At 59.7% G+C, this 14,598-nt stretch overlaps 1 protein-coding gene across 1 annotated transcript; it reads left to right on the top strand.

Annotated features, from left to right (window-relative positions):
* The first annotated feature begins 747 nt into the window (after window positions 1–747).
* On the top strand, window positions 748–14,529 carry NID2 (nidogen 2). The gene is made up of 22 exons (XM_064660077.1): window positions 748–848; window positions 1,754–1,883; window positions 3,197–3,429; window positions 3,643–4,025; window positions 4,690–4,839; window positions 4,917–5,162; window positions 5,668–5,868; window positions 5,998–6,216; window positions 6,889–7,032; window positions 7,340–7,468; window positions 7,552–7,695; window positions 7,787–7,906; window positions 7,989–8,234; window positions 8,948–9,184; window positions 9,323–9,544; window positions 9,677–9,846; window positions 10,971–11,100; window positions 11,290–11,461; window positions 11,971–12,128; window positions 12,706–12,829; window positions 13,558–13,670; window positions 13,753–14,529. The coding sequence occupies exons 1-22, from the start codon at window positions 748–750 to the stop codon at window positions 13,761–13,763; spliced, it is 3,783 nt and encodes a 1,260-aa protein (XP_064516147.1). The 3' UTR covers window positions 13,764–14,529.
* The last annotated feature ends 69 nt before the right edge of the window (window positions 14,530–14,598 follow it).

Genomic DNA, 14,598 nt, shown 5'->3' on the forward strand with positions numbered 1-14,598 from the left:
TCAAATTGATTGGATTAGATGTTGGGAAGAAATTCTTGGCTGTGAGGGTGGTGAGGCCCTGGCACAGGTTGCCCAGAGAAGCTGTGGCTGCCCCCGGAAGTGTTCAAAGCCAGGTTGGACAGGGCTTGAAGCAACGTGGTCTAGTGGAAGGTGTCCCTGCCCATGGCAGGGGGTGGAATGAGATGAACCCTTCCAACCCAAACCATTCCAGGATTCAGTGATTTTTTTCAGGCAAAGCTCTCCAGTGCTGGTGGCTCTGGATTCTCAGGGGCAGCTGGGAGAAGCCGTGGCTCAGCTCCACGGTGCTCCTGACCTTTGCCAGTGGCTCGGGGCTGGTCCTTCCTTCTGCCCCTGTGCTGATTATGCTGCTGGCGAGGAACTGGCTTCAGAGTTTCCACGATGGGTTGATTTTGTGCCTGGAAAACAAGCTCATAGGTGGTCTGCCAGGTCGGGGAGGTGACCTGTGCTCTCCACCCACGGGGCTGATAAGGCTCCTGCGTGGGTGGACCTACAGCACTGCTTTTCCCCGAAAACGCCGGGACATGAGGTGTCACACTGGGCTGATGATGTGCTGAGGAGGTGACAGTGACACTCTGCCAGCAGGATGGACTCCTTGGAGCGAGCTGGATATGATGAGCTGCAAGAGGAAAACTGGTGATGGATACCCAGGGCTGTGTGATGGGTGACAGGCTCTAGCCGTGGTGGGGTGGGCTGATCCCAAAGCCCATCAGCAGCTGCCAGGTCCCCATGGACCACCAGGAGCCATCCCTACCATCCATTCCCCCCCGCTCCGGGGCCCTTCGGGAGCGGGTTGCTGAGAGAGAAGCCAAGCAGGGGAAGAAACCGAGGTTTGGAAGGAAACAAGGCACATTTTTTCCTCTAATTTAAAACTTGGGAAAGCAGCTGAAGAGATGCCATCAGGGGCCTCGCAGTGACCTCCCGGCCATCGAAAATGCAGCCTCCTCTTCTTTTCTCTTCCCAATTGTTGGTTTTTTTTTTTCCCTCTCTGAGGAGTTGGATCAGGTTTTAAAATGAAACTGGTCTTGTTTGGAAACGAGCAGCTCTGGGGAAAGCTTCATTGAAGACTCGCTGAAGTGCAGCTTGTGCCTGTGCTTTGCTGAGCTCCCCCTTAGCCAAAACTGCTAAAAACCTCCCCAGACACCACTTTTTCTCTGATCAAATGTGGCACTTATGGAAACGCTGCCCTCTTGCTGCTTGGAACCAGGATTGACTCCGAAGCCTTTCCCCCCCCCTCCCCCGCTTTGAAAAGTCGCGGCTCATCCTTTTTGAGCCTCAAAAGCAGAAACCTGGGTTAAGGTGGGGGTGTAGGAGGTCCCCAGACCCCTGCTTTGGGGATCCTGCCTAGATGGGGGGTCTGGCAGCGCTGTGGCAGCGCCCCGTCCCCTCCAGCTCCTTGGGACACATTCCTGGTCCCTGCAGTGACGCCCTTCCCGGGCTGCAGAGCCGGACAAGAGCTGACCCCGCTTCTGCAGAAGCAAGACTTGCCCTTTTGGGCTGGAATTTGCCCTTTGCAGCTCTTTGCCGGGAGCAGCCGGGGGCTTCCCCCCGCCCCCCCCTCCTCCCCTCCATCCCACCGTGCCAGCACATCGATGTCACCCATCGCGTCCCCCCCTCGCCACCCACCACACGGCGAAACGAGCCCTGCAGCTGCTGCTGTGATTTGGCTGCGTGGGGGAGGAATCCAGCCCCGGGTGTTGGTGGGGGGGGGGGGTTATCCCCGCCCCCTTCCCAGCTTTTTGGCCGCCTTTTCGGGGTCTCTGAATGCCCGAGTGTGCGACGTGCACAACAAGGCTCTTTATATCCCGCGGGGCTGCCGGGAAACCTCGCAGTGCCCCGGGGACCCCAAAATCGGGGCTGGCGCTGTGGGGACGGCGCGGGGGCAGCCCCCACTCCTCCCTCCCGCTGCTCCGGGGAGGGGGGAACTGGGAGTTTAATCACTTTTCCTTCGCTCGGGCGCCGTTCCCTGTGTGCTGCTTCCAGCGGCTCTCTGGGAAGGGCTGCTGCCGCTGCCCGCTCATGGTTATTTAGTGGGGCAGCAGGAGCCGTGTGGGGTTGGTTTCTCCGCGTTTGGGGTGACCACGGTGCGTGTGTGTGGATTCTCCGGCGGCTCCGGAGGGCTGGGCTGGCTCCACAGGCTCCCCATCCACGGGTTGTTGCCGTGATCCCGCTCCCTGGCACGGCCCCAAGGCTCGCAGGGCTGGCAGGGCAGGCGGCCAGCGTGCCTATAGCGGGATGTATGGGTGTGGGGAAGCCGGGAGCGCAGGCGTGTTTTTTCCGGAGGAAACCAGGCTAAAATTGTTCTCCGGGAGAAGCAGGGGGTGCGGGTTTTCCTCCGGCGCTGATGGGACGGGGGGAGGCTGCTGCTGTCAGGGGGAGGGAAACAGCAGTGAGGGGCTCCCAGGCTTCAGCACCAGCCCGGTGCAGAAGTTACATGGCCAGGGATGCTCCTGGTCATGGTGCAGGGCTGTCACCTCCCTGTGTGACAGCTCCAAGGGACACCCCTGCATGGAGGGGGTGGCCTGGTTGTGCCATGGGATCCTGTGAGGATGCTGAGCATCTTGCCAGGATGTTGCACTTGGGCTCTGGCTGTGCATGAGCAGGAGGTCTCTGCAGGGTGATTATAGAATGGTTTGGGTTGGAAGAGACCTTAAAGATCATCTCATTCCAACCCCCTGCCATGGGCAGAGACACCTTCCACTAGACCAGGTTGCTCCAAGCCTCATCCAACCTGACCTTGGACATTTTCAGGGATGGGGCAGCCACAGCTTCTCTGGACAACCTGTGCCAGGGCCTCACCACCCTCACAGGGAAAAATTTCTCCCCAATATCCCATCTAATCCTTCCCTCTGGCAGTGGGAATCCATTCCCTCTTGTCCTGTCCCTCCAGTCCCTTGTCCCCAGTCCCTTTCCAGATCTCTTGGAGCCCCTTTAGGTACTGGAAGGGGCTCTAAGGTCTCCCCAGAGCCTTCTCTTCTCCAGGCTGAACAATCCCAGCTCTTCCATCCTGTCTCCATAGATGTGCTCTCTGATGGAGGGCTCTTTTGGGGTGCTTCCCTGCGCTGTGGTGTGTGGGGAGTTGCCAGTCACATCCTCGGTCTCCATCCCCATCTCAGTCCTCCACTGGGGTCTTCCTGCCCCTCCATGACATCCACCTATCCCGCCCTCCCTTTGGCAGCTCAACACCTTCCAGACAGTCATAGCCTACAGCGACGAGGACACCTACACCATCTTCCTCTATCCCGACGGCGGCCTCCAGTTCCTGGGGACGCGGCCCAAGGAGTCCTACAACGTCCAGCTGGAGCTGCCAGCCAGGGTGGGCTTCAGCTGGGGGGACGGCGATGACCCGAAGAGGGACAGGCTGTTCCACAGCCTGGCCAGCAGCGAGCAGGCTCTGAGGAACCTGGAGCGGTGCGTGGTGCTGGGGGGGCTCTGTGGGGTGGGCAGGGGGAGCAGGGTCATCTTCTCCCTGCCCTGGAGCCTTTTAAAGGCTGGAAGAAGGAGGGGAATGAGCTGGGAGTGCTGCATTTGGCGTCCCGGAGGGGTGATGTGGAGCAGGAGCACCTTTGGGATGGGTTTGCCAGCACGGCTCTGGTGGATGCTCACGTGTGCTGCTGTCTGCAGGGAGAGCAACACGGGGGTACCTGGAGTGTGGGTCTTCCGTGTGGGCAGCGTGGACCACGTGGAGCCAGGAGGCAGCGAGGCACTTGGTCCTGGAATGCCGCAGAGCCTCCCTGTGCATCCTGATCCCGACTACACCCGCACACTGTACAACCATGCTGACCACGCATCCACGGAGCTACCAGCACAGCATCCCAGCCATGGATCCCGCACCCCAGTGCTCCTGGGCTTTGTCCCTGAGAGGAGGGACGCCCAGGAGCGGAGCCGCCGGCTGTACCCCGACGGGGACGGTGACACCCGGCAGAGCTACTCTGCCAACCCCTCTTCCTACAGCTCTGGGCACCACGGCGTCGGCGTGGAGGAGGACGTGCATTTCAACCCCGATGGTGAGTGGCCACAGCCCTTCCAATGACCCAACGGGGACAGTGACCCAGCGGGGACAGTGACCAAATGGGGACAATGACCGAACAGGGATGGCTCGTGATGGGTGGCTCCCTAAAAAAGGCCCCTCGCTGCAAGTTTGTCCCTTCCCAAGCAGCCAGGGCTGGAGCGAGCGTGGGCTGGAGTTGCTCCTGCAAAGCTGCTGCCCTTCCAGCTCCTCTCCCCCCAGCCAAATCCTGCTGCCAAGGGGCTGCTGGAGCCATACAACCCTGCCTGCTGGGTTTGCCAGTGGAAGCTCATGGGGTGGGATTCTCAGGGGGCAGGTCCTGGCACAGGGACAGGGTTGACCTTTCTGCCCTCCCCGCCCCCGAGCCAGCTGTGGAGCCACTGTGGCACGTGCCTGGGGGAGCAAAGCCCCGTCCCCAGCCGGCTGTCTCCCAAAAATACCCAGGAATTTGATCTCCTGCCCTCTGTCAGATCCGCCTGAAATCGGGCAACAGGTTCCAAACCCTCCACCACCTCTCTGCATCCCGGGTGACTTCCTTGGGAACTGCTGCCAGCTGGCCTGTTTCCCAGCGGTGTTTTGGGGGCCAAGAAGGCAAGGTGCCCACCCCGCAGTGAGGGGTGGCTTTGTCACCGTGTCCCAAACCCTTTTCCCCCTGCCCCCAGTGTTCACCTACAGTGCCTCCAGCAGGGAGACCTGTGCCCAGCACCACGGGCGCTGCTCCCCTCACGCCTTCTGCACCGACTACGCCACCGGCTTCTGCTGCCACTGCCGGGCCACCTTCTACGGGAACGGGCGGCAGTGCCTGCCCGAAGGTACGCGGGGCGGGCGGCGGGGACGGGCAGCCCCTGCCTGGGTGGCCACTGCCAGGGGTGCCCGTCTCCCTGCCCAGGGGCCGTGCATCGCCTCAACGGGAAGGTGAGCGGGAGCCTGACGGTGGGACGGGCGTCCGTGCGCTTCCAGGACGTGGACCTGCACGCCTACATCGTGGGCAGCGACGGCAGAGCCTACACGGCCATCAGCGGGGTGCCCCAGCCCGCTGCCCGTGCCCTCCTGCCCCTCCTGCCCATCGGGGGGCTCTTTGCCTGGCTCTTCGCCCTGGAGGAGCCCGGCTCCGAGAACGGCTTCAGCATCACCGGTGAGCTGGGATCCGGGATGCGCCATCGCTCCGAGGGACGTGGCTCCTGGGGAGTGATGTGTGGCCTGGGGTGGGTGATAAGGGGCTCAGGGCAGCTCCAAGGCTCCTCCAGCCTCCCCAGGTTCTGCTGTGCAGGATGGGCAGGAGGAGCAGAGCGATCTTCTCCAGCCTCTGGAGCCTTTTAAAGCCTGGGGGAAGGAGGGGAGTGAGCTGGGGGTGCTGGGCTGCGTCGTGGAGCTCAACCCCCCATGCACTGGAGCTGCATTTGGGGTCCTGGAGTGGTGATGTGGAACAGGAATGGTATCTTTGGGGTGGGTTTCCCAGAACAGCTCTGATGGATGTTCATGTGTGCTGCTGTCTGCAGGGAGAGCAACACAGGGGTATCCAGCATGTGGGTCTATCATCTCATGGATGTGCTGGAAGGGTAGGGAGGGATGCCTTGGGGCTGTAGCCCCTAAAAATCCTAAAATCCTTAAAATGGTGCCTGTTTCCTTTTCCTGTCCAGGCGCTGAATTCACCCAGAGCCTGGAGGTGACCTTCTACCCTGGGGGAGAGACAGTCCAGGTCACTCAGACAGCCGAGGGCCTGGGGCCGGACAATTACTTGAGCCTCAAGACGCACATCCAGGGAGAGGTGCCGTTTCTCCCGGAGAACGTCACTGTCCACGTCACTCCCTACAAGGAACTCTACTACTACTCCAGCTCAGGTAAGACCTGTGCCCACCTGGGCTCAGTTTCTCGCACACCATCCCCGCGTGCCCCAAAACCGCCCGAGACGCAGCGACACTGCAGCCGTTTTTCCCACATCCCACGGGGTTTTCCTTGCCGTCCGGCAGCCGTGACGTCCTCGGGCCAGCGGGAATACGTCGTGGCCACGGGAACAGCCAACCAGACCTTGTCCTACCGCCTGCGGCAGAACATCACCTTCTCCGGGTGCTCCCATTCCCGCCTGCCCGCGCGGCAGCAGCTCAGCGTGGCACGCGCCTTCGCCCTCTACGACGGCCAGGAGCACGTCCTGCGCTACGCCCTGGCTGCCCGTGTTGGCTCAGCACAAGGTGAGCGCCAGCACCCACCCCCAGGGTGCCAATCCAGGGTGCCACCCCCCAGCCAAGGGATGCCGGGTTCTCCTGCCCGCTCCCGAAGTGCGGCACGCTCACTTTGCCCAAAAACAGCCAAAAGAGAGGGGGTCTCATTGCAGGTACAACTTCCTCGTGAGGGGCAGAGGAGGGGCGGGCGCTGATCTCTGCTCTGTGGGACGAGTGACAGGACCTGAGGGAATGGCCTGCAGTTGTGTCAGGGGAGAGTTAGGTTGGACATTAGGAAAAGGTTCTTCCCCCTGAGGGTGACTGGGCACTGAACAGGCTCCCCAGAGCAGTGGGCACAGCCCCAAGGCTGCCAGAGCTCAAGAAGCATTTGGATGATCCTCTCAGGCACACGGTATGACTCTTGGGGATGGTCCTATGCAGGGCTGAGGGTTGGACTTGATGATCCTTGTGGGTCCCTTCCAGCTCAGCTTATTTTATGATTCTGTGATTCTGTTTTCCAAGCAGCTTGAGCCTCAGCACCCCTGGTATGGTGGGGTTGCACCCAGGGTGGCAGTGGGTGGTGTGGCCGTAGTTCCCTGCATGGGTGCTGCGGTGATGCCTGCGTCAGATACAAGTGGGAATGGTCACTCCCTGTGTCTCCCAGACCTCTTCTTCTCCCGTTACATCCCTCTGTGCCCACAGATGGTGCCGGGAATCCCGCGGTGAACCCGTGCCATGATGGCACACACGGGTGTGAGGCACCGGCACGCTGCCAGCCTGGAGCAGGGATGGAGTACACGTGTGAGTGCCCAGCTGGGTACCGCAGAGACGGACAGGGCTGCCGAGGTGAGCGGGGCTGGAGGGGGGCTGGTGGACCCTGTCACCCATCGGGGACTGTGGTGGCCGCTGACATTTGGGCTGCTGGGATGTGCCATGGCATTGCAGCACTTGTGATCTCCTGGGGCTTCACCATGGATATGAGGGGAAACTGAGGCAGGGTGCTGGGATTCCCGGGGGAAGTGCTCCACGAGCACTGTGGGGATGGAGGATGTGGCAGATGTGGGATGGGCAGTGTGGGGCAGGACATTCCCCCCCAAGACCAGGAGCACCCAGACTCCAAAAACGGGTGCCTGCTGTCTCCCCCTTCCTCTAGATGTGGACGAGTGCGCCGAGGGCCTGAGCCGGTGCGGCCCCTTCACCGTGTGCCTGAACGTGCCGGGCAGTCACCGGTGCGAGTGCCGCGGCGGGTACCGGCCGGCGGGGGACGGGCAGGCGTGTGTGCGTAAGTTTGGGGTCAGTCTGGGGTCTCCCCCACTCTTATGCCCCACAGACACGCCCCTATCACTCCCTCCCCTGTCCCCGCAGCGCTGGCCCCGGCGAGTGACCCCTGCGAGGACGGGAGGCACCCCTGTGCGCCGGGGGGCCGCGCGCGGTGCCTGTCCCGCGGCGACGGCCGCCCCAGCTGCGAGTGCCTCCCGGGATACACCGGCGACGGCATCCACTGCTCCGGTACGTGGGTGAGGGAGGGACCGCGGGGCTCCCACACCGTGCAGCTGCCGGGACGCCCTGTCCTGGCTGACCCCCTCTTCCCTGTGCGCAGACGTGGATGAGTGTGCCGAAAACCCGTGTCACCCGGCCGCCACCTGCTACAACACGCCGGGCTCCTTCACCTGCCGGTGCCAGCCTGGCTATGAGGGCGATGGCTTCCGGTGCACGTATGGTAAGGGTGCCCACTCACCTCCACGCCCTCTCTGCCCGAGGCAGCTTCCCTGGCCTCACTCTCCTGTTTTCTGGCTTTCCAGCGGCGGGAGGGAACCCGCAGCGGCTGACGCCCTGCCAGCACGAGCAGATGTACCCGCGGGAGGTGCCACCGGGACCCTCGCCCGTGGGAGGCAGGCACGTGCCCCAGTGTGATGAGGAGGGTCGGTACCGGCCCCTGCAGTGCCACGGCAGCACCGGGCACTGCTGGTGCGTGGATGCTGCCGGGCAGGAGATCGCTGGCACACGGACAGCACCAGGCACCACCCCGCCTCGCTGCGGGAGCCCAGGTCAGTGACACCCCACTGCACTCGGGGGGGAGAGGGGACGTGGGTCGGGTCCTTTGGCATCCCTCTGGCATCCCAGTGGCATGCCAGTTTGGCCCAGGCACCAGCAGTGTGGGGACAAGGAGGCCACAGCAGAGGGGACTCACAAACTAAATGGCCACAATCTAAAACCCAGCACCTCAACACGAGGAATAACTTTCCACTGAGGGTGGCAGAGCACTGGAACAGGCTGCCCAGGGAGGGCGTGGAGAGTCTCCCTCTCTGGAGATGTTCCACATCCACCTGTGTCACCTGCTCCAGGTGACCCTGCCCTGGCAGAGGCGTTGGACTGGATGACCTCCAGAGGTCCCTTCCAACCCTAATAATTCTGTGACCCTCTGCCCAACTGCCCGGCTCGAGGCTTCACTGCCATGGCCTGGGGGCAGGGCACTGCCGAATGGGTGCTTGGGCACATCGGGGGCTCCTGGGTGTTTAGGGCACCCTGGCCCATGGGGTTACACTGCACTGGCCACTGGGACACCTCCTGTGTCGAGTTGTGATGGAGGGGACAGCTATGGGGTGTCAAGGGGGCTGGAGAGGGGCAGCCCCATCCACCTCAGCCCAAGGGGTGCACCTACAGCCTGGGGTGAAGGGGGGCCAAACCCAGGTGCCAGGTGGGTCCAGGGGAGCCGCATGGCAGCCCCTGAGCCCGGGCTGGGGGAATCTGTTGCCGGCAGAGTCTATCCAGCAACTGACACCCTGCGAGCACGCACGGATGTACCCGCGGGAGGTGCCACCGGGACCCTCGCCCGTGGGCGACGGGCACGTGCCCCAGTGTGACGAGGAGGGCCGGTACCGGCCCCTGCAGTGCCACGGCAGCACCGGGCACTGCTGGTGCGTGGACGCTGCCGGGCAGGAGATCGCCGGCACACGGACAGCACCGGGCACCACCCCGCCTCGCTGCGGGAGCCCAGGTCAGTGCCCGGGGGGGCATCCTCAGCGTGGAGGGGGCACCCAGCAAGGAGAGGGGGGACCCAGGGCTGTGGCAAAGCCCTGAGCCCCCCGAGCTCGCACGTGGGGGGTGACTGTGGCCCTTTCCCCCCCCATTCCAGAGCCCACGGAGCGGCCGCCCAGCATGTGCGAGCGCTGGCGGCAGAGCCTGCTGGAGCACTACGGGGGCAGCCCCCGCGGCGACCAGTACGTGCCCCAGTGCGACCCCCAGGGACACTTCACCCCGCTGCAGTGCCACGGGGACAGCGGGTACTGCTGGTGCGTGGACGAGAGCGGCAGGGAGATCCAGGGCACGCGCTCGGAGCCCGGCACCGCCCCGCCATGTAAGAGCTGAGCATCCCAAAGTGGCCCCTGCTCCCTCCTGCTCCCTCCTGCTCGCTCCTGCTCGGGTGTGGAGCTGAGCCGTCTCTCCCTGAGCCATCTCTCCCTCCCTGTTCCCGCTGTTCCCGTGCCAGGTCTCCCCAGCGTCGCGCCGCCCACTGTCCGGCCCTCACCCCGGCCCGACGTGTCCCCACCGACCACGGGGACCTTCCTGCTCTACGCTCAGGGACAGCAAATTGGATACCTCCCGCTCAACGGGACGAGGCTGCAGAAGGAGGCGGCCAAGACCCTGCTCTCCCTGCATGTACGGTATCCCTGGGGATGGGGGCGGGGTGTGGGAATACTGGAGGGAGTTTGGGAAAGGCTGGTGCTGCTGCTCCGTGTTTCACACCTCCCTGGACCACTTGTCTGAGCTGTGATGGTTTGGGGGGGGTCACCTCTGGAAGGTTGATGTTGTTTTGTGGGGACATTGGCTGTGCTGACTTGGTGCTGAGGTGGCACTTTTGACAAGGGCCTGGAGTGACTGGACAAGGGGGAATGGCTTCACACTGACAGAGGACAGGGTTAGATGGGATATTGGGAAGGAATTCCTGGCTGTGAGGGTGGTGAAGCCCTGGCACAGGTTGCCCTGAGAAGCTGTGGCTGCCCCTGGATCCCTGGAAGTGTCCAAGGCCAGGCTGGACAGGGCTTGGAGCAGCCTGGTATGGTGGAAGGTGTCCCTGCCCATGGCAGAGGGTGCAACAAGATGGTCTTTAAAGTCCCTTCCAACCCAAACCATTTCAGGATTCTATGGAGGAGTGTTCTCACCTCTCCCTCCACTCATCCCCAGCAGAGGGGCAGGTCAGTGACAGGTCCCAGACCTGGGACTGCCCACAAAGAGAAGGATCCTGGGTGCTCCCAGAGCTCCCCAAAGTAGGTCATGGCCCTGGGCTTCCAGCTGCACGGCTCTACTGCAGCCTTGCCTTTTCCCTTCCTCGGACTCCTCTTGGAATGTGGCCATGTGCATCTCCAGCCAGGCCAGACCAGGGGGGAGGAACACTGAAAGCTGGGCCACGACCCTCCCTATACCCCAGGGAATTAAACACTTTGCCAAGTATTCCCTCTCCCCATCCTGAAGGTCGTTCCTGGGGCTGGCTTTGCTCTTGGAGCAGCCTCGCCTCGAGGCAAGGGGTTCAAATCCATCTGGCTGTGGGTGTGTGCCTGCACCAGCTGGCCTAAAATCCTCTGCTGCAGGATTCCACTGGGAGGGTGCAGTAGGGACCCGTTGGAGTTGGTTTGTGCTGGAAAAAATGGGATTTGAGTGTCACTGCCTATTGCTGCATCCTGCAGTGTGCGCCGGGCAGCTCCCACTGCCAGCTGGTGGGATAAGGATGCTCAGTGAGCCTCCTGGCAGGATTTCACCCCGTGTCCCTCTCCCAACCTTGCCAGGGCTCCATCGTGGTGGGGATTGACTATGACTGCCGGGAGAAGATGATCTATTGGACGGATGTGGCCGGACGGACCATCAGCCGGGCGAGCCTGGAGCCAGGGGCCGAGCCAGAGACCATCATCAACTCAGGTGTGTCCCCGTCCCAGTGACACCTGCCCCAAAGCCACATCAGCAGGTCACAGCTCCGGGACTGTCCTGCTTTGGGCTCCTCCATCCGCGCTCCCGTTCCCCGGTGTCGGGTCAGGAGGGCCGTGGGGGGCTCTGAGGGATCCTGGAGCAGCAGTTCCTGAGCCGCTGAGCGTGGCCTTCCCCCGGCAGGACTCATCAGCCCCGAGGGCCTGGCCGTGGACCACCTGCGCCGGGCCATGTTCTGGACCGACAGCGGGCTGGACAGGATCGAGAGGGCGCGGCTGGACGGCTCCGAGCGGCGCGTGCTCTTCGACACCGAGCTCGTCAACCCCCGTGCCATCGCCGTGGACCCCGTCCGAGGGTGAGCAGTGGCAATTCCCGAGGGATTTGGACACCAGGTGCGAGGGTCGAACAGATGCGGCCGCGCCAAGGCCCCATCCTGACCCTGGGAGCGGCTCCGCTGCGCCGCACACCCCGCAGGAGGGGTTGGCTCTGTTCCCCGGCCACGCTTTTGTTTGGTAATTCAGGATTTGGCTGAAGCTGCTGTTTCAGTATCAGGATGGACATTATTTTTGAAAGCTCTGAAACACTCCTGGCGTTTGGAAACACAAGCTGTGCCTCCAGGGTGCTGTTGTGATACAAAATGTGCTACTCCTAAGGCTCGCCCTCGTCTGGGAGCTGCAGTTTGGGTCATAAACATGTTTGATATTGCTCTGCTTTGCTTTCAGGGATATTTTCCTAATCAAATAAAGATGTTTCAGGCACTGATAAGGGGAAAACCAGGCCTTGCTCCTGACAAGAACCAAATGAAGGAATAATCTCCCGCCACTCCTTACTGTTGTGTGTCCTGTTTGTGCATTATTTCCCAAGAAACCTTTACTGGACGGACTGGAATCGTGAAGCTCCCAAAATTGAAACTTCCACTGTCAATGGAGCCAACAGGAGGGTCCTGGTGCACACAGACATCGGTTTGCCCAATGGCCTGACGTTTGACCCCTTCTCCAAGCTGCTGTGTTGGGCAGATGCAGGTAAGGTGAGCTCCCCTGTTGTGCCAGGGGAGGGTTAGGTTGGATACTGGAAGAAATTTTTTCATGTAAAGGGTGGTCAGGCATTGGAACAGGCTGCCCAGGGAAGTAGTGGAGTCCCCCATCCCTGGAGGGATTTAGAAGCCATGTGGATGTGGCACCTGGGAACATGGGGCAGTGGTGGCCTTGGCAGTGCTGGGGGAACAGTTGGACTTGATGATCTTGGAGGGCTTTTCCAACCTAAACGATTTCATGATTCTACATCCTTAGGCTTAAAAGCTGTTTCCAAATGTAGTAAATCAGGGAAAGGTTTTTCACCCAGAGGGTGGTGGGGCACTGAACAGGCTCCCCAGGGCGGTGGTCACGGCCCCAAGCCTGACAGGGCTCAAGGAGTGTTTAGACAAGGCTCTCAGGCACATGGTGGGATTTTGGGGGTGTCCTGTGGAGGATCAGGAGTTGAACTTGATGATCCTTGGGACTCCCTTCCAACTCAGCATATTCTATGATTGTATGAAATAACAAAGAACGTATTTGCTGGGGTGTTTTTTTGTGGTATGATAAATACCTTGTGTTTGAACAGGCACAAAGCACCTGGAATGCACATTCCCTGATGGCACAGGCCGGCGTGTCATCCAGAACAACCTCAACTACCCCTTCAGCATCATCAGCTACGCCAACCACTTCTACCACACGGACTGGAGACGGTGAGGGGGGAAAAGCCACTCCCTGCGTGGCTGGGAATGCTGAGCTCCCTCCAACAGCTGGGAGCCAGCCTCCATGATTCCCTGAGAGCAGCCTGGAGGGGTTTTGTGCCAGAGGGGGAAAACAAAGGCTGTCCCCAGCCTGCTCCCGAGTCCTGGAGCCTCACCAGAGCTGTCGTGGCTCTCTAGAAAGCTGAACGTGGGTTCAGCAACACCCGCTTGTAAATCTCAGCACAGAGTTGTTTAGACACAGCCTCAGCTCTCTGGGAGGGACAGAAATAGTGGTTTGTTTTTTTTTTTTTAAACTAAAACTTGGCCCAAGTCTCCAAATCTAGATTAGGGCAAAGCAGAGATTCTGTCCTCAGCCGTTCCCTCTGCCCCGACACCCAAAGGCCTCGGCACCAGGAACTCGCCTCTGTTCCCACTCCAGCTGGAAGCTCTCAAAACTCCCATCAAATCTTAGATTACAACAAACACTTAAGTGCTTGCCACGCTTGGAGGAGACTCTCAGGGAGATAATCTCTCCTTGGAAGGCTCTTTCTGTGGCTGCATCAGCGGAGAGAAATGCACTGAATGAGCTGGAGGGAGCTTTTATGGGGCAGATTTCTTTCCACTTGTCCTGCAGGTGTTCAGACCAGTCTTTTTAGCTGCCTCTGTTCTTAAATGCACATGGGGGGGGGGAAACCAAGATTTATAGATGAATAAAGCACTTCTCCCCCTTTTTTCCCCAGGGATGGGGTGATAGCTGTAAATAAAGACACCGGCTCCTTCACCGATGAGTATCTTCCAGAGCAGCGATCCCACCTCTATGGAATAACAGCAGTTTATCCCTACTGCCCTGGAGGTAAAACCCACCCCAAAACCCACCCCCTTGTGACTCTCTGATGGCTGCCTGACACACTAAAACTACCCTTTTCCCCCTGCAGCAAGGAAATAGTAACTCCCAGTTTCAAGGAATCAACAATCTTTGCACCCAGAAGAACTTCAGACCCAGAAAACTGTCACTGCATGAAAGGAGGGAAAAGCCCTCAGCCAAGGCCAACCAAGCAACCTGCTTTCCTGCAAAAAGTATTTTTTTTTTATGGTTATACCTCAAGACTTTACTACTGTATTTTTTTACCAAGTGGAAAACATTGATATATTACCAAAAAAAAAAAAAAATGGTCCTGGGCATCTCAGGCCATTACTCAAACTCTTGCTTAATGCAAGAAGGTTTAAAATGTAGCTTTTTTTTTTTTTTTTTTACTCAAATGTTTTATTTTAATGGAAGAAGAATGGATTAATTTTTGACGGTTTTGACAATCTGACCAACAGGTCCTTTTATCCAAAAAAAAAAAATTAAGTGCCTATGGGAAGCTTTGGATGCAGTATCTCGCTGGGTCTAAATAACCTACAGCCCTGAAGACAGAGACTGTGTGTGCTCCAAAAAAGGTGCAGAACAGGGATGTGACGTGGCAAAGGCATTGAAGATTTTCCAGAAGATGATTCTGTGTTCTCACCACTGCCTCAATGCATGTCTTTTAGTATTTATATTAGAAGAATATGCTAGAATTGATCTGTTCATGCTTGTTGGTTCTTCCAAGTGCCTTCATAGACCTACCCAGTGTAGACCAATACATGTTCAGAAATACCCAGTTACCTTGTAATGCTTCACTTTTTCTAGGTTACTTCAATAATTGAATAAAGAGGTTGGTTTAAGTTTCCCTTTGGATTTAGTTTTTTAAATATTTCAGGGGGGAAGCAGCAAGCAAGCCAGGAGCAAGCTGTTCAGA

Source organism: Pseudopipra pipra, chromosome 6, assembly GCF_036250125.1.
Source record: "Pseudopipra pipra isolate bDixPip1 chromosome 6, bDixPip1.hap1, whole genome shotgun sequence".
NCBI classification, from domain to species: domain Eukaryota; kingdom Metazoa; phylum Chordata; class Aves; order Passeriformes; family Pipridae; genus Pseudopipra; species Pseudopipra pipra.